The sequence below is a fragment of the Rattus norvegicus genome, chromosome 7 (genome assembly GCF_021556685.1).
Source record: "Rattus norvegicus strain SHRSP/BbbUtx chromosome 7, alternate assembly SHRSP_T2T, whole genome shotgun sequence".
In the NCBI taxonomy this organism is placed as follows: Eukaryota; Metazoa; Chordata; class Mammalia; order Rodentia; family Muridae; genus Rattus; species Rattus norvegicus.
In genome coordinates this window covers 133,120,502-133,140,000 of record NC_141540.1, presented here as the reverse complement: position 1 = coordinate 133,140,000, position 19,499 = coordinate 133,120,502, and the positions used below count along the sequence as shown (strand labels likewise).

The 19,499-nt window shown below is 39.9% G+C and overlaps 1 protein-coding gene across 6 annotated transcripts in view; it reads right to left on the bottom strand.

Annotated features, from left to right (window-relative positions):
- Cntn1 (contactin 1) overlaps positions 1-19,499 on the bottom strand; it is a 305,299-nt gene that overhangs the window by 16,167 nt on the left and 269,633 nt on the right. For all 6 annotated transcript variants that reach the window (NM_001439871.1, NM_001439872.1, NM_001439869.1 and 3 more), the window contains 2 exon segments: positions 16,676-16,832; positions 17,643-17,755. In NM_001439871.1, the coding sequence (NP_001426800.1) occupies positions 16,676-16,832; positions 17,643-17,755 (270 nt within the window).

Here is a 19,499-nt window from a genome sequence, read left to right as displayed (position 1 = left end):
CAGGATTGTCCTGTATTTGATGATCTTAGGATAGGTTTTTTTTTTTCATTCTATTACCTATGCATCTATTCGCATATTTTGATTTTAAATATTTTCTTGTCTCTCTGTATCTTTGGCTAGCAACATACTAATGTAGGTAAAGAAGAAAAGGCTTAAGACCCACTCCTTGTACCACCAGTCGCTAGTTTGTAACCATGGACCTCAGGTACAGTTTCTAAAGGCTGTGTGTATCTCTGAATGTTTCAGTTCTTCAGGGTGTGCATGAGGAATTCTCGAAATGACAATCTTCCAGCTTAGAAGCCTGAAGGCTAGCATTCTGACCATGTTGCTTTGATTCTAAGCCAACCCTAATATTTAAGGATATCAAGCATTTAGCCTTACAATTTTCAAGCTTATTTGTTATGTTTCTTCTTCTTTATAATAATCAAACATGATATTAGTTTATATGTATGCATCCAGAGCTTGATCATATAAGCACTGGTGGCTTTGGTGGTTTTTTTGAAAACAGCGAAAGCCACTAAACTAATGCTGCCTCTTCTACTTGTTCGTCAATTAGGAGCCTAGAAGCCAAGCAAAATAGCTGTTTGTATTTTTGGCAGATGTGTGTAGTTTGCTGGCAGCGTACACTGTGGTGCTACTTATTCTGTGCTATTGACTTTGGTCCTTCCCCATCAGAAAAAGCCAGACTGCCAGGCTGCACTTCCTCTCAGAATGGACTGGACAGTTGCCACAGAACGATGGTCAGTGAAGTGCAAAAGTAACCTCTAATAACTTCAGTGCTGATAGGAATTTTTGGCAAGGTAAATCTAGAATTAGGAGGACTTTGAACATTGGCTCACTGCAGCTTGAAACACCAAGGTGGCAGTTTAGCAGGAGTGTGAATTTGGGGGTAAGAGAGGATGCCTTTGCATACTGCCACAGCTCTCTTGACAGTGGGACCTCTCAGAAGGCTCTTAGCCTCTTTGAGCTACAAAATGGAGAGTGGAATGGTTATATAACAGGGTGTGTGCAAGAATAATTTTTCTTTAAAAAATGCTAGTACATCCTGGGTTCGGTCCCCAGCTCCGAAAAAAAGAACTAAAAAAAAAAAATGCTAGTACATATTGTAGAAGCCACTACTATGCATTTAATATGTTGATTCAAAATGGTTTTATTTTGCATTTAGCAAGACTACATGGAACCTGGAGTAAGAGACAAGGAAGTCACCAGGTTCCAGGCTCAAGGTCCTATTCATCCAGTGTACAAGATGCCATCAATGGACTTCTTGATTTGTTTATTCAGGACATATGCCAGATCTTTACCAGTAACACAGGATGTCTGCTTGATATCCCCAGCAACCCGAGCATGATGTTTTTGATGGACTATGAACTTGGCTCTGGAACTAGCTGCTCGATAGAACATTGCGCAAAGTGGCAGTGTAGACTGTGGAGAATATCCATCTGCCACCAGTGTCATTCTTTCTTAACCTCAATTAAAGTTCGGCAGGCTGGGGGGCTCCGGATGCCACTCTCTTGTGCCAGGCTCATAACAACAAACAGCTCCTTTCTATTCCCTCTATCTGCCTTGTGAACTCAGTCAGGCTTGAGGTTCAGTTGTAAAATGAAGAGTGGCAAGGCTCAACACCAATGTGTTCCTACTTGCCAAGGTGGTTCTTCTCATTAGGACTTAGGTTTAGAGGTTACCCATAGAGGAGCTGCAGGTAGACCTCCTGGACTTGCAAAGAAACAGAGGACCATTTCTCCACTTCCTTTTCATTTCTTCCACTGCCTTTATTCTTGTTGGCTCGCCTTTTGTATACTGACTAGAGAACGAGGTTCTTCTTGAAGAAAAATGATTCTGTTTGGTCACCGTGTAATTGTCTTTACACTTAATCGTGTGTCTAAACAAGAAAATTCAAACTAAAGAGATAGATTTATCTTTCCACGAGCCACTGAATTCTTCTCTGTTCTTCCTTTCCACAAATTTAATAGACAGTCTTTGCTGGTCTTAATTTCTGTCTATGCCCAAGGTCATGGTGGCGTCCATTATCTGCATCTGGGTGAGACAGCTGAACCCATAACACTGACCCACCATGAAGCTGGATGCTATGAATCCTCATCTTCAGGTACAGAAACTCTACTTTGTATGTGCATTACTTCAGTTATTGGTGAGAGGAAATGTTCAGAAAATACTCACTGGCATGCTCCATAATATTCCAGTACTTGTGTGTAAATTCCTCCCTTGGCATTAAGAAACAGTAGGTATGGAAGGGTTTCTTCTTCAAGGTGAGAGTAGATTCAGACAGGTATCTGTCAGGGCTGTGGACCCCAAATTTTCGAGACTTTGATTAGCAGTCACTCACATTGTTAGCCAAGATGAAAGAGATTTGGTATTGTCAAAGTACAGGCTCAGATTAACTTAAATATACATTTTTAAACTTCTGATTGTCTTTCTGAATGAAGCTCCCCAACCAACAACCAGGTGAGGACTCGAAAAACGCAAAAGATGGGGAGTGCAGATGAAGCAGCCTAAAGAGGGGATGTCTTTCCCATGATTTCATTTGTTGCAAGTTCTTTGGACAGTATGATGTGCAGCATATATTATCCTTTAAATGAATTGTTGACAAATATCTTTTCCATTGATTGCTTCAATTTCTATCACATTGAATTGTCCACTGTGTACAAGGCCCTTTGCAAGGGGTCATTTTGCTTTGTTGATATAATGTGTAATTAAAACATCACTCTTGCCTTGGCTTGTAGAAGGGGGACCTGGGAAGTTCTCATGGATGCTTTGTGGGGACCTTATTATTGCTGGAGAACACAGTGATTCTGCCATCTGTAGCAGAATGAGTTGAGAGCTAGAAATTACTATGGTTGTCTAAATGTATCTAAATGTAGCCACAGTAGTCAAAAGTCCTTGTCCCCTTGACTTTCACATCATGATTTGGGTACATGACTATCTATAAATTCTCTCAAGGAAAAAAATGTACTAAAATTCTCATTCGATCATTCCTTATTCAGCCATGGCTTCAGGGATATGAGAAATTACCATCTCACTTGCCAGAAATAGTGTCTTGGGATCAAATATTTTTCTTCCTAAAGTGACTATAAACTCACGTATGAGATGACTGCCTTGCAGTGGGATCCAGAACCATCTAGCTATCCGAAGGGTCCCTGGGATTCCATACTTTTCCCCCAGGAATGGAGTACTAATGAACTTTAATTCACTGAATCTCTACAACTGTTAGAAAGATTCTAAGCAGCTGCCCTGACCCTTGCTCTTCCTCAAGTAAAAAAAGTTTTTTGAAAAAAATAGGAATATACAAGAAGTAGAAATGTATAAGGTGTCACTGGCTGAACCCGAGCATTGGCTGGCCAGGATGTCCAGGATGCATGCCTAGTGTCTCATCCATACCATACAGTGACACTGATCACTTTGTATTGTAGCAGCATAGAACTCTTGGTTCTGGTGATTCATGATTGGAAATTATCTTATTTTCTAGAAAGGTGAATTCTCTGTTGTGGATCCTTGGTTCAAATATCAAGCTCTTTTAAAATTTTTGTACACTCAAGGAAAGATTTAGCTTTTATCACTTCTGTGAGGAGTTTATAAAAGCAACGGACTAGTTGCTCTTTTCCAGTCACTAGGAATTCTGGGGAATTCCTTAAGAAATGACTATGTTCATGTTAAGTAAGTGACCCCTCACACAGCAAACCAGAATGAAGATTTCAATATCAGCCTTTCTAACAGTGGCAGTGGCCTTCTTTTAGTTGATGGTTTTTCTTCTATGTATCTGTTTGTATAATCTTCCTAGTTATTTAATTACATAATTTGTCTCATAGTTATCTACTATATGTCTTTCAGATTTATTATTGCCACTGTTATCCTTAGGACTTGAATCTTGTCATCTAAATGGCTCCTGACATGGGAAATTTTTTACAGAGAGATTTTAAAGGCTGTTTAACACACTATATTAATATTATACAAGTAATTTATGGGACTGGAGAGATGACTCAGCAGTTAAGAGCACTTGCTGCTTTGTAAAGGACCTAGGTTTGGTTTTTTGGCACCCACATGGCTGCTCAAAAATCATATGTAACTACAGCTCTGAGAGACCTGACTTTTTTTTGACCTTAGGGTACACCAGGGAAACATGTGGGACACTTACACAATATAGAAAAATATTCATAAAATAAAAAAGTAACTCTAGGGAAAGGAAGTAATCACTGAATTTTTAGGAATTGAAATGGGTTTGAAAGGGAAGACTCATTTTTGGTCATCACCCCAGGCTGCTGTTAATCACCTGCACCTTGATTGGTCTTCTTAGATTGGCATTTTGCTGAATTTGTCTGTTGCTATTGGTGGCCAGTTGCTTAAATTCCATCAAAAATAGTAAATGTGGACCAGTGAGGTAGCTCAGTGAAAAAATGTGCTTGTTGACAAACCTGACAATCCAAGTTCTGTCCCTGGAACCCACATGGTGGAAGGATAAAACTGACTCTTGTAAACTGTCCTTTGATCTCCACACATGTACACACATGCAAAAGCATGTGAATATGCACATGAACTCATACACATATGCACACACAAAATAGTTTAGATTTTTTCACATTTTATCTGTGTGTACATAGATGATTTGTTTGCATGGATGTACAGGCACCACTTTTATATAGTAAGGCTGCTTAGGCCAGAAGAGGCTCTTGGTGTTGGATGTCCTGGGACTTAAATTAGAGCTGCTTTTGAGCTGGGTGCTCAAAATTAACCATGGTTATTCCGGAAGACCACCCAGTGTTCTTAACCACTGAGCTCTCTGAAGCCCCAATTAAAATATAAAAAGAAATTAGTAAACACCACAAGGCCACCCCTTTCAGTTTTGAAGTGCCCCCTCAATCCTCATTCACCCTTACATGTACCCATCTGGGCTCTGAACACGAGTGGGTAAAGGACAAACGTCACCAGTAGGGACAAGGTGAATAAATTGAGAGGCCAGCGAACTAGAAGGACCATCTACACAGATGTCAGCATCCTAAGAATTTATATCTGGATGGGGAGGCATCCCTGTTGGGGCTTTTCGTTTTGGTTTGTTGGCTTTGTTTTGTTGTTTTGGTTTTGTAATCTGAAACTCTCTTAGGTCCCTGCTTCTCGTGGGCACATGCAGTACTGGTAATTTGCTTTGGGGCTCAGTTAAGAATGAGAGGAAAGGTGAGAACAGGAGGACTGAAGGTAAGACATTGAAGGACACAGAAGAGAGACGAGAGACTGGGGCAGTTCATCCTCCAGAAAGAGGTTTGAAATCATTTAGTTCCTTGTGGTCAGCCTTTGGAATGTCACTGCTTGTTATTTGCTTTCCTAATATAGGAATCTACCAAGATTCCTCATGTAGGAATCTACCAAGACATTTCACACTTGACCTTACCCAGATATGGGACGTACTTTAAGAATTAAAGCTGGTTTATACTACAATAGGAGATGTGCCACTGCAACATATTGTCACATAGATTTTTGCCCATTTTAAGGATTTTATTCCTTTTAATGATAGAATTATATTATACAATATAATTAATATATTAATAATATATAATAATCACCTATTATATAAAAGCTTCTAGCTACAGTCATAAGAAATATTCAGAGATTTATTTTCCTTAATAACAGAATAATTTCCCTTTATAGATGTTTTTCAAATTTTTGTTACACTCTATAAATACCAAATATCAGAAGAGCAAAGTCCAAAACCCACTTTCTCTTCTCTACATAGGCAATTAACTTCACATTATACCCGGACAGCTACACCCAGTCTGGGGGGTTTCATGGGAGAAGAACTTTTGAAGTAGAGTGTAAAGATAGTTTGATTGCTTTAATTTAGCCACTTACTGGCTGTATTTCCAGAGACTAATATAAGTCTTTATACTACAGTTGGAGAGGACGCACATCTATCTTACTATCCATTCATGGGACCACAGATTATCTTTAATCCCTTTGACTAGAGATATGTTATTATAGTGCTATATGCTATCAATATAATAAGATAGGTGTGTGTCAACCCTTGAGTTCTACCTCTTCTCCTCTCCTGCCCAATTGCAGGCTCTAGATTTTTATTGACCAGTTAAATTGGAGAGAAGTTTCACATAGCATCACTTGGTGTATGCAAGGGTCTGGTTGTCGGGAGCAAGCACATCTTGAGAGTCCAGTGTTTAGCATTATTATACAAGCAGCATCATAGCAACCCACCACATTTTGGTGCAATTATTCTTTCAAAAGGTAAGTTCCTTTAATTTCTAGCCCCTGAAAATGCATGGGAGTCCTTTTCATGCCAAATCTAATGCACATTCCTTCAGCAACACTCATTACAAAGTCTGCCTTCCCGGAATAGCTTCTGAATAATAGTATAAATTGTGAAAAATAGAATTGAGAATTATGACATATCTAATTTAAAGGAAAAGACAAGACAAAGACGTCAGTCTTCCACTGGAATAATGATAGAAACTCTTTCAGTAGTCATGTATACTTGATTTCTTAAGTTAACTTTGACATTGGTAGGGACAAAATATTCCAATAAAGTATTACTAACAGTGGTTATATTTTAAAGATATATAATATTCTTACGTATCTTATGTATTATATGTAATGTTTATTAGTGGTAGGGATATATATGTATATAAAATACATGTATATTTATATATAAATAATAAACTCATACTAGCTTCAGATCAGTGTTCTTTGGATTTAATTTATTGATTCAATTTTTGGTAACTTACTCTATGTAACAAATTCTTATTTTAATTTCCATATCCATCTTTTAAAAATATTTACTTTTATTATTTTAACCATGTGGACTTAATAAGTGTGTCTCTGTGGAGATAGGTACACATAAGTGTAGGTACCCTGGTGGCCAGAGGCCATCTACTGTAACTATAGTTAGAGGCAGTCATGAGCTGCCTAATGTGGGTACTGGAACCTAACTTGGGGCCTCTCCAAGGGCAGAAGGCACTCTTGACTGTTAAGCCATTCTGTGTGCACCTAGATTGATCATACCTTATTTCTTGAGTTTCCTCAGATAAAAGTAAGCCTTGCTCATTTTGAGAAATCATGGAAATGTCATTTTATGGGTGTGTGAATGTATTACTATGTCCTGAATATTGTGGAAGTTTGCTTTTTACCTTCCAAGGGGCTTTTAGAAATGTACTTAATTCTAAGATCACCCATAAGAAACAATACTCCTTTACATAGCCTCTGCACAGGACAGGCAATCCCTGCCATTTCTGCGGTCCTTGCAAACCAGAGACAGGGAAACTTGTTAGTTGCGACTCTCGTAAGTCGGGGAAGATGGCAAACCCTGCTTCTTGACTATATTTCTGAGCCACCAATCCAATCAGGATAAACCCCAGCTATTTCAAGCAGCGTTTAGTTTTTCTGCCTGCGAATAACATTCTACAGGACACAGATGCTTCTCTGATATTATTCCTTAGCTAGAAGTAATGAGTCTGTGTTTTCCTTCACTTATTGTATTAACAATACCATCTGCCAACTTTGGGCACCACCAACAAACATCTGCCATCTCATCTTCTGTACTTTAATTTCATAACCCAGTAAAAATGGAGCTATCTGACTGTCGAGCTGGCTCTGTGCTGAGTTCCGGTTTCTCAGTTTGCGTGCCAGCTCTTTCGACACCCGCCTTTACTCTGGGCACAGCCTGTGTCACCTAGCTCCCGATTAGCTCCAATCACGTGGTCTCAGGAGACGGATCCTTCGTTGGGTGTGTTTCTGCTGCTCGGTTCAGCAGGTGATTCAGCTGGTTTATATAAATCTTCCAAGTTAGAACATTCCCTTTCACACTTCTCAGCAAATCATCCGAAAATTACTGTTTGAGTCTTCTTCCTGGCAAATCCCCAGTATAATGGCTTCTTATTGCTCCTGTTCCACTCATCAACATTGAATTCAATTCTAGTTTGACAGTCATGAGGCTCCTTTCTCCAGAGCATGACAGGAGTCTGAGATTGAGTCCAGGGCATTCACACCATTGCCTGTCTTGTAGCTGTATCCTCCTCCCTCAGGTCTCTGCATCCTCACCTTACAGTTGTCACAATGATCTTCTGATGGTGGCCTTTTCCTATCCTTCCCCTTCCTGGCACGCCCATGCCCACTCTCAAATTCCTTTTCCTTTTCCTTTATCTCTTTTATTGGATTTTTTAAATTTACATTTCAAATGTTATTCCCTTTCCTGGTTTTCCGGAGATAAGCCCCCATCCCATCCCCCTCCCCTTCTTCTATAAGGGTGTTCCCCACCCTATCCGTCCCCCATCACACCACCCTTCCAACACTTTCCTACACTGAGGGTCCAGCCTTGTCAGGACCAAGGGCTTCTCCTTCCATTGGTGCCCAACAAGGCCATCCTCTGCTACATATGCAGTTGGAGCCATGGGTCAATCTATATGCAGTCTTTGGGTAGTGGTTTAGTCCCTCAGAGTTCTGGTTGGTTGGTATTGTGCGGTTGTGAGCCCCTTCAGCTCCTTCAATCCATTCTCTAATTCCTTCAATGGGGACCCCGTTCTCAGTTCAGTGGTTTGCTGCTAGCATTTGCCTCTGTTGAATTCCTTTTCTTTAGCTCTCAGAATAAATCCCTCTTCTTTGAGGCTGGATCCAATCATCCTTTGAAAGTCCACTCTACCTCTCTCACACTAACAACCAGTCTTGTCCTATAATTTCGATTGAATTTGTTTGTTAGTTTATTATTTTTCTCCCAAGCTTCTGGAGGGCTATCCCTCATTCTAAGCAATGGGAAAGCAGAATGTCTGGCACACGACCCGTGGCAAATGCTCAGAGGTACTAATCTGTTTATTAGTAGACAAATGATATCATGACAGAACCTAAGTAGTACAAGTGCCTGCCAAGAGAGAAGGCTTTAGTTTATCAAGTGGCGTGTTCTTTGCACGGTATAATACTAAGCTGTCATTCCAGAGACTTAGGATTCTACTTCATAAACAAAAGAATGGTTTTAGCTAAGTAAATCCTGTAAGACAATTATCAATCTAACTTCCTGTTCTTACAATACATTTCACTGAGGAGCTCTCAGCCGAATCCTGTCAAAGTCTGAGTAAATAAGCCAAAGAAAACATTGAGATTTACTCCACAAACTGCCTTGCAGCTGATGAAAACCTTAGTGGGAACTCAGGAAATCTTTGATGGAACCACAAGATGTGCTGCTTCAAAGAACTAGGGTGCAGCTTCTCAAACGCACGTTAGATCATGGGGCTTCTGGGACTGAGGCACCTGGCAGGGCCACATCACATCTGCCGTCAAGTATGACTGTAATGGTCTCTTAAAGTCTAACCTATTCGCTTCATTCAAAGCATTTTATCCTCCAATTTTATGCTTGTCACCCAAACCCAGGAATATAATACAAGGCCATCCAACAGGAAGAAACCTTGAGATATTATTGATGGTCTAGTGGTAATGAAAGAGATAATATTTCAGAGTCAACGTAAATGAATGCCATTTTTTAACCAAACATATATATATATATATATATATATATATATATATATATATATATATAGTAATTTAATCTTCCTGAACTCCCATTTAGCTCTTAGACAGAAGGAAGCAAAAGGATATAATACATTTGGTTATTTCAAAATGGTTGTCGAGATATGTTTTGGAATCACTTCTGTCTGGGACTACTGATAAATAAATTCTATTAAATTGTGTCAATGGACTTCCAAGAAAACCATTTGAATGTAACATTATTGTCAAATAACCAACGGTTCCAGTAGTAGTGGGCATTTACAAAGTTGTAGTTTTTGAATAATTGTACTACATAGCATTCTGTAGTTAAGGAAGCAGATGGATTAAATCCAGAATTCATATCTATACTACTCTCTCTCCCTCCTCACAGCACACAGTAAAAGCTCAGAAGAATATGAGGTTTTGAAATATAAATATAAATAAATAAATAAATAAATAAATATATATATATATATATATATATAGTAGAGAGCGGCGCGGCAAAACAAAGATGGCGCCGACATCCAGTCTTGTCTGGATATAAACGACTTACTGTGCATGTGCAGGCTTGTCCCCTTGCTAGGGCTCTCTCTAGTGGTGAACAGCGGTACTGCACATGTGCGGTTTATGCACCAGGTGTCAGTTGACCGTTAATATGCTAATGAGGTGATTCATTCTCTGCCAATCCCTGGAGGACAAGTAGTGGGGTGACCCAAGCCCCACCAATCCCTGAGAGATAATTAGCATACTGTTGTCTATATAAGCCGAGCGATTTTGCTGCTCGGAGTCCCTGTTCAAGAGAGCTGTAACACTAAGAAGAGCTGTAACACAGTAAAGGCTTGCTCGCAGAAGAATCCTGTTGTTGCGCGTCGTTCTTACTGGCGGGACATTGGTCGCGCGACAATATATATATATATAATGTATGTTCATGTGTGTGTATATATGTATGTGTGAATACACATACACACATATGGGTATGATGGTGCACACCTCAGTAAGAAATGAATAGGAAGGTATTGCTCTAAAAATTAAAACAAAATAGAGACCATCTCACATTATTGCCAGCTCTGATGGGCCACCTGGCATCTGTGGGGTATTTTCTTCTTAATCAGTAAAGCATCTCAACCGACTTGCTAAGTTTCAGATTTCCATCCCGTGCTGTCACCAGCTACTTCCTGTCCCCAGCAGTGGCTACCCTATTGCAACTCTCTGTTTAGAACTCTGCTCACATTCATAGCATCCATGTTATAGTCCCAAATCCCAGTAACCCGTTTAAATTAAAACTCAATAAGCTTATAATTTATCAATCAGATTTATATCAGTAAATTCTCACTCCAGAAAACATCTGCACAAAGCCCACAACTAATTGATAATGCTATAAACTGCCCACCTAGAGGAGACAAATTGTCCTGTAATAATCCATTCCCCATAGGGTTTTCATAGCTACCTGTGGCTATTTAGGGCCACACAGATCTGGGTCGTCCTTCTCTGCCTCTATCTGGGTTCTTCTCCCTTCTCTCCTTTCTGTCTCCTCTCTCCAACACTCTATACCCACCCTACTTTTTCACTGCCCAATCACAGGCCTTGTCTTATCTTGTGCCTGCCTTCACCTGCATATAGACACAATCCACAGGAAGGTCAGAGTTCAAGTCACCCTCAGCTATGTAATAAACTCAAGAACAGCCTGATTTTTACAGTTTATAGGATGATCTATCTAAATATCAAACAAGAGAACCAAAACAAAGACAGTAAACAGAGCAAGTAAATCGACGACACCAATAACAATAGTAACGGCAGATCTGAAAAGGCCCATATGAGACATAGCTGCAAGTGCACAGTTGAACAGGGCTTTAATCTCAGCTCTCAGGAGTCAGAGGCAGGGGGATCTTTGCGAAGCTGAGGTCAGTGAGCATGAGGCTAGCCAGGGTAAGACAGTGAGACTTGGATCAAAAGAAAAGACTAAACATAGCAACATGGGTTTCTAGTTTAGTGTGTGAGTCAAGTCTCAACCTTCCACTGCTCGTTTTTGTCAATTTTATGCTGTCTTAGCCACAAAGAAAGAAAATCTGGGAGTGAAGGGGTTAAGCACCCAAAGTTCCTGCTCCATGCTCTCACTGCTTTCTCTTCTAGGAACAGAGGAGAGCAAAGTGTGTTTTCCATTACAGGGTACAGCCAGTGCCTTTGGTTAAAGAGTTCAAATTAATAGCTTAGCATTTCCCAAAATACTATATTAAATGTTTATGTCATTTATAGTAACATCGAGATGTCTTACAGATAATTAGATTTCTGATTTATTGCTGATTTAGTAGAAGGCATAAAGTCAACCAAATGAATGTACAGTACTTTTAAATCAAAAGGATTAAAATCCCATTATTTCTCAAATACCATGTGTGTGTGTGTGTGTGTGTATAAAGTATATATATATATATAAAATATATTTATGACAACTTATATAATATGAGATATATGTAATTGAAATATAATTTTTCAAATGAGGAAATACGATCCTGTTTCTCCAGTCTTAAAGCTTTCAAATGATACTTCTCGCCCTTGGGAAGAAGTCCAGACTAAAATTTCCCTCAAAGACATCTTTGTTTGAACTAAGCTTCCCTCTTCAAAACTAAAAATGAAAATATGCTTAAAATATGCAGCTCACACATAATTTACTATATAGATGGTTCTCTGTGGATCAGAGATGATCGCTGTCAACCAACAGTATAACATGTTTAACAAGTACACAACCATCTACACTATCTTACTTTGCTGATTTTTACATTGTAGCTCTCTATAATTTTAGCTAATAATGACATTTAGCAGCCACAGATTTTCAAGACAGTGTATCAGTTTTTAGAGAATACAAATAGGATGAAAGCATTGGTATATTTTGTTTGCCTTGAAGTATACTAAAAACATTGAATAACATGTAATTCACAAGAGCAGGAGAAGCAGAATTATGTATCCTATTTCTAGTACAAATTTTCAGGTACTTCTAATGCAAACTCTTAACCTTTATAGGAATTAAGTGTGTGGATCTATACATTACAGAATACAAAGTGCATGTCTTTCAGGGAAATGTGCCCATGTCCTGTAATAATCTTTACAGATTAGTTTAGAGAACTAACCTATAGCCTTACCATGTACAAAGCCTTTTTTCCTATGTAAAATCATGAATTAGTGAAAAAGGAATTTCTCAAAACCCTGTTATATGCCAAATATTCCTCAGGGTACTAGAAATTCAGTGAGAAAAACAGGACAGGCAAGTCTTATTCCCAGTGAAATTTACATTCAAAATATGATTAGATCGGCAATAAACTAATACCTAAGATAATTTAAAATTGTCATAAATATTTGGAAGACAATTGTATGTATGTTGTATGATTAAGAGGTGATTTTAAATTGTCATAAGCTTTAGGGAGAAACTATGGTGTGGGACCAGTCTATGAGGAAGAATTACTCTAAGCAGGAAGCTGTATACATTTGGTGGAATATGTCTTAGTCATGGTTTCTATTCCTGCGCAAACATCATGACCAAGAAGCAAGTTGGGGAGGAAAGGGTTTATTCAGCTTACACTTCCACATTGCTGTTCATCACCAAAGGAAGTCAAGACTGGAACTCAAACAGGTCAGGAAGCAGGAGCTGATGCAGAGACCATGGAGGGATGTTTCTTACTGGCTCGCTTCCCCTGACTTGCTCAGCTTGCTCTCTTGTAGAACCCAAGACCACCAGACCAGGAATGGCACCACCCACAAGGGGTCCTTCCTCCCTGGATCACTAGTTGAGAAAATGCCTTACAGCTGGATCTCATGACGGCATTTCCACAACAGAGGCTCCTTTCTCTGTGATAACTCCAGCTTGTGTCAAGTTGACACCAAAACCAGCCAGTACAGCATATAAATCTGTAATGAGTCATAGACATCTGAGAACAAACAAAAAGTGACAAGAGGGAACTGCCATGCCAGATCCAAAGAACTCCAGGTAGAGACAGGGAGCACAAATTCTCCAAGGTAGAAATAACATCAGTGCAACCAAAAGATGAAGTCAACTGCATAGAGCAATTGGCAGCACAGATTGTGTCAGACACTGTGGGCCACAGTAAGACATTTAGATGCTTATTCTATGACCAATAAAAAGAGCAGAGTTGCATGATCCAATTACATCTCAAAAGACCCCTCGGCTGGTACAGAGAATAGCGTGTCCACTATTTTTATGTCCACTTGACACATGCTGCAGTCATTTAAGATAGGGGGACCTCAATCAGAAAATGTCTCATCTATAAAATTGGGCTGTAGGCAAGTCTGTAGGGAATTTCCCTGATTAATGATTGATGGGGAAGGGTTCATCCCAGAGTGGGTGGTGCTGTCCCTGGGCTGGTGTTGTGGCTGAGGTCTATAAGGAAGTTGATTGAACAAGCCATGGGTAGCAAGTCAGTAAGCAGCCTCCCTCCATGGTCTCTGCATCAGCTCCTGTCTCCAGGTTCCTGCCCTGTTTGAATTCCTATCCTGACTTCCTTCCTCTGATGATTACCAGTGATACAGAGTATAAGTCAAATAAATCCTGTCCTCTCAATTTGCTTTGGTCACAGTGTTTCATCACAATAGAAATCATAACTAAAATAGATAGCTGAGAGGCACAGTGGCTGAAGGAGAATCCTCAGAGTGTCAGTAGAGTGGTACTTGCATTTGGGATGTATAGAAATGTAGGCACATTGTGTGAAACTAAACTGTGACCATCGCACAGTAGGCATTACGTGTTTGTCTAACTGAGGGACAGCACAATGCTTGTGGGCATTCTTAAAAGGAAATTCACTAAATCCCTGCTTACAGATTTCAGACATAAAATTGAAACAATAGAAAATAAGAACATTCTTTAAATTTGGAAGGAAGCCTCGTGATTACATCCTTGGATATTCCTTGCTCATGACGAATAATATTAACAACTTATAAGTAAACCCAAACATAATCAAGGAAATTCTAGAGTTCTGGTATTTCTTTTTTTTTTTTTTTTTGTTCTTTTTTTCGGAGCTGGGGACCGAACCCAGGGCCTTGCGCTTCCTAGGTAAGCGCTCTACCACTGAGCTAAATCCCCAGCCCCGAGTTCTGTTATTTCTTAAACATCTGCTATTTTGATGTGTTAGCTCCACAATGTCTTTGTACAATTGTGATTAGACCGAGATAAATAATTGGGATTCCGCTCTTTAGTTGGCAAACAGAACATAGGAAAACATTCTAGGTATATTTGCAGGTTTTACAAACAGAGGATGTGTCTCTATACACACATGCACACCGGAATGTCTAATCATCACAGTATGTGTAAAATGGTTCAGGCTACCTCCTCAGAGCCAACTGGGAAATTTTCAACAAATTTAAAAGCGCTTTGTTAATGTACCCTCATGGAAAATGAAATTATATATAATGTATTAGTTGTACCAAAAAGATTAAGCAAAGGTAGCCAATTTATATTGGCTAAAAGTATATTACTCCATAATTATTTTACTTTCATTTACCATTGCCTGTTTTGAGATTACACCCCCTGTATTATGGGGTATCAACCATTTGTAATGCTGTTCGACCTCGCAGTCTTTGCTAAAACATTTGGTGAAATCATACCGGAGCCTGAGGCTATGTGCGCCACAGACAGAAGCAGACCCTCAAGCGTGCTCCTGTCCCTGGAAAGACGACTTGAGCCCACCCATCGCTAGCTTCTACCCGCTGCCATCACTGGCTCACACACACGGTTATATCGTCTCTACACACACTGCTAAGTTGAATCCAGGGAGTAGGTTCTATTTCACCCAAGGGAAAAAAAAATAAAAATAAAATACAATGTTGCCGGTCATCAAAGCTCAGAATTTAAAGATAGGGTTACAGGGCAGTGCTTCAGGGAAAACTCTCACTGCAGCAACAGGATCTGAATAAATCCTTTCAAAAAGGGGCTTGAAAGTAGAGGATTAAAACCCTTGCTAATTATCTAAATCCACCTATGCAAAGACTTTCATTAAAAATATGCTAGTGTCTATTACTTACAGGAGAAAAACATGGAAAGGGTAGATAAATTCTATATGTTTGCTTGAATGAATGTTATGTATGTGTCCAATTAAGGTTGGGAATGTCTTCAGTGATTCAGGGCCCTTCCCAGAACAATTGAGGAAGGTGAATGTAGCTGGAGCCACTCAACAGATGCTCCACACACAGAACTCCATGCGCACACAGAGAGACTGGGAGCTGGTGAGATGGACGGCAGTTAGTCCAAGCTGGTTTGGTACAGAGATTCCCTAACTTTCTTAGAGTCCTACAAATTCTAATTTTTGAAAATGCCCAATAACTAAAATGAAAAACGTACACGCGCCCTCCCCCCAGTTTTCTGTTTGAAAAGAGTATGTATGTGCTATGATGAGTTTGAGGTAAACTTAGGCTCCCGGGGGAAGCGAGAATTTGCTACTGGGTTCTCTGTCATTGTGCTAAGTCATCTGTTGGTTCAATGCATAATAACACGTTTATCTATGTAGCTCTCGGCCCCTTTCCTCAATCAGTCATTGCGAGCACTGATTCAGCACATCCTATGATTAAATTCTTACGTTCACACCGGCTTTAATTCAGTGCAATAAAATTTAAAAAGAGGAAGGGATAAAAACTATTAAAAATTGAGAAAATTATAAAATACTGTAGATACAATACAGAGTAGGGCTCACTGTCTCAAGTACAAGTCAGAGATCAGTCAAGCCTATGAGGACAAGCACTTGCCCAAGAGCAATGTGGGTATTCAACCACAGAGATTCTGATTACTATATCAACATATTGGAAAAGAGAAGAATGAACCAGAGGAATATTAAAATAGGTCAATATACTTCCTTTTGAAATATAGAAGAAAACTTGAGAAATAGTAAATAGTTGGCTAGAATTATTTCTTTTCCTCCTAATGCCTTATATTTTTTAATGTTAGGCCCTGAGAGGCACTCACCTTAGACATATTTAATGATGCTTTGACATCTCCATCATGGCTGGCAGGTAGGTGCTATGTGACACATTTACTCTTTTCCATCCATAAGAGACGGAACTTCAAGTCTCACGGCACGCTTGATATCTGACTTTGCTTAGGAAAACGCTCATGTTGTGAACACAGGTTCTAACTTAAATCTTGGGGAGCCACACGCAGGCACTCAGAGAAAGCTTTAAGCCATAGATGATGGCTTACCTGAAATTTTGACTTGGGACACTACCCCATCTCCTCCATCACTGTGTGCTCGAACTTCGACTACGTACTCTCCGTCTCTGGGGATGGGGACTTCTATGGAGTGCTTGTGCGTGGAGAACAGCTTACCGTCATGTTGGCCGTCAGGTCTATAGAGTATCTGCAGAGTCCCGAAATATCAGTGGTTAATGGAGTTACAGTTCTCAGCCAATGCCTGTTGCCAACACAAGCACACAATGCTTACCCTTTGTCGTCGGTGCGGGCACGGACACTTTGGTTCAAAAAGGTAAGTCAGGGAACCTTCATGTGGTTTTGATTCCTCAGGAATAATGAATGTATAAGCTCATACAAATGCATGTGCCATAACCTCAAGGGCTTTTTGCTGTTGTTTTTGTTGTTTGTTAGTTTTCTTTCGTTTTGAAATAACTGAAACTAGGACCTGAGAAAGATGTATCGTTTTCTGTCTTGAAGGAAAATATAAAATGAGAACGTGGCATGTTTTGAAGTGGCCTAATAAAGATCTCTCGCTTTCTTCAGGCTCGTCCACGTTATTCTTAAAGCATACACAGATAGTGCAAATGCAGCCCCATGGATTACAGTGAACTTCCTCAGAAGTTCCCTCTCCTTTTAGTTTACAGTGAGGAAGGGAGGTGGCGGCGCCCTAGCCAGCACTCCCAGACAAACAGAACAAATGCATCCTTTCTCCTGTTTCGCCACAGACGGTTCTGACAGCTCCATCCCGTAAAGCAACCATTCTGTTGATCTTATTCACTTGTCATAGAATTTCCTTAAAATCCACTAACGACGTCTTCTTATCAAAAGATCTTTTGTGAGACTCTGTCATCTGATTCTTTTGTGTGGGTAGACCGAGTAAACCAAATGTGTTTTTCTGACAGCTGAAGCCTCACACATCAATGTGTGCAGGAATAAAGTGGTGTGGAGGAGAAGACGGTAGGCCTGACTTACTTACCTTGTAGCCTGTCACTGTAGATTCATTGGATAGTGCCACGACATGATCCCACGTGATTATGTATCGGGAGCCAGACCTCACGGAACTGATGATCCTTGGTGGTTGGCTGGGAGCTGTGGGAAGAAGAAACAGGGAATAGTGGTTACTGGATTGATGACAGTTCTGCGAGCGACATTGCATGTGTTTGCGGTGCTCATGGGAGTCAACCGTCAGCAGCAATGGTTGGTGAGGCAGGGAGTACAATTGTCCTTATTCTCATCTGATTTTTCCCCTTTCCTGTCTCTTTAAACCCTGTTGTCATGAGGGTCACCAATCTTGACCGAATCTAGTGGCATTTCTTATACCTTTCTCTAGCCTGAAGCCTTCGGAACTTTCCTGAGTTAGAGTTAACAGTTCCTGGATCTCTGCTCTATTCTCAAATCCCTTGTGACTTCATCTACCTCTTTGCTGTTGCTTCCCGCCCCCCTCTCCCTTATTGATTATACTTGGCTCACTCTGTGCTTTCTGGTCAATTTGTACATGTTGGAGAGACTTCAAAGTCAATTCTGCATACATGTCTCTGCTTTATCTATGAGTCTTCCTTAACTGTTTAAGTACCCACAGTCAGTCTCTGGCCCAACCTCTCTACTGTTCTCTAAACCGGTGTTGAAACTCCTGTCTATATTGAATGTCCGATGTCCAAAAGTAACGTCATAAAGACAAATCACTGGTCACATACCCTCAAATCTGTGTCTTAGGCGTCTTTCCATCTTGTGAAAGCAGCACGACCTTCTACTTTCTCAAGCAAAAAATCTGGTATTTGGTCTCTTCCATTTATTGCTAACACCCCAGTTACCAATAGGTTTACCCAACTCCTTCTAAAGAATCATTTCCAGCTCTCTCTACACTACCCCTTCATACTAGCTGCCAATGGTTGAGTCTCTTCTCAAATATAAGCCACCTCTTATGTCGCTTTCTTGAATAGCAGTCAGAATGAGGCTTTAAAACGCTGGAATTAGGTGTCGCTCCCTGACTTAAAAAAGGTTCTTACTACACTCAGAAATGACCTCGACAATGATGATTTACAAAGTACTTCATATTTTGTCCTCAATGTTCTCTTCCCTCTTTGCCTCAGAGCCATGCTTTGGTCATATTGATATTTCCAAAGTTAAATGTTTCAAATTCTGGACTCTTCTTTTCTCTAATCCAAGCTTCTCCCAGCTTGTCACAAACTGGTTCTTCTCACTGCTCCTCACTTACTCTCTAGGTTTTGGGACATTGTTTCCAGTTCTTCCAGCCATTCCATCACAGATGTGACTCCCACACAATCACTTTCCTTTTATCATTTCAATTATTCTACTGTGCTGTGGACACAATCACACTTATTTAATGGGGTTTTTGTTTGCATTTTAATGTGTGTTGTGGTCTTTTCTGCATCCTTTCTATATGGAACCATTCTGTACATAACACAGATTTGTAAAAAAATAAGAGAGAGAGAGAGAGAATGGGATGAACAAGAAAAAATAATGCTTCATTCGTCAAATTAAAACGTGGAGATTTAAAGAGGAAAATCAATTGCCTGCTGTCATAGGTTTAATGCATGTCTGATACATCTGCCTCTGTGAGTGTACTAGGAGATATGCTCCCCACTGATTTTTGTAACTTTGCCAAAGCTAATGGACTCATTCTTAGAGATAGTTGTGAATGTCTCTAGAGTTCTGCATTCTGGGTTCCAGAAGAGAAACATCAAAGTGAGGCTGGAGATGGAGAACGTCCATATCTGAGCAGAACAGACAAACTTGTCATATGGTCAAAGAAAACAGAGAGAAGTCACAGTATAAGAAGATCCAGCCTGTATTTATAGGATTCGATGGTGAC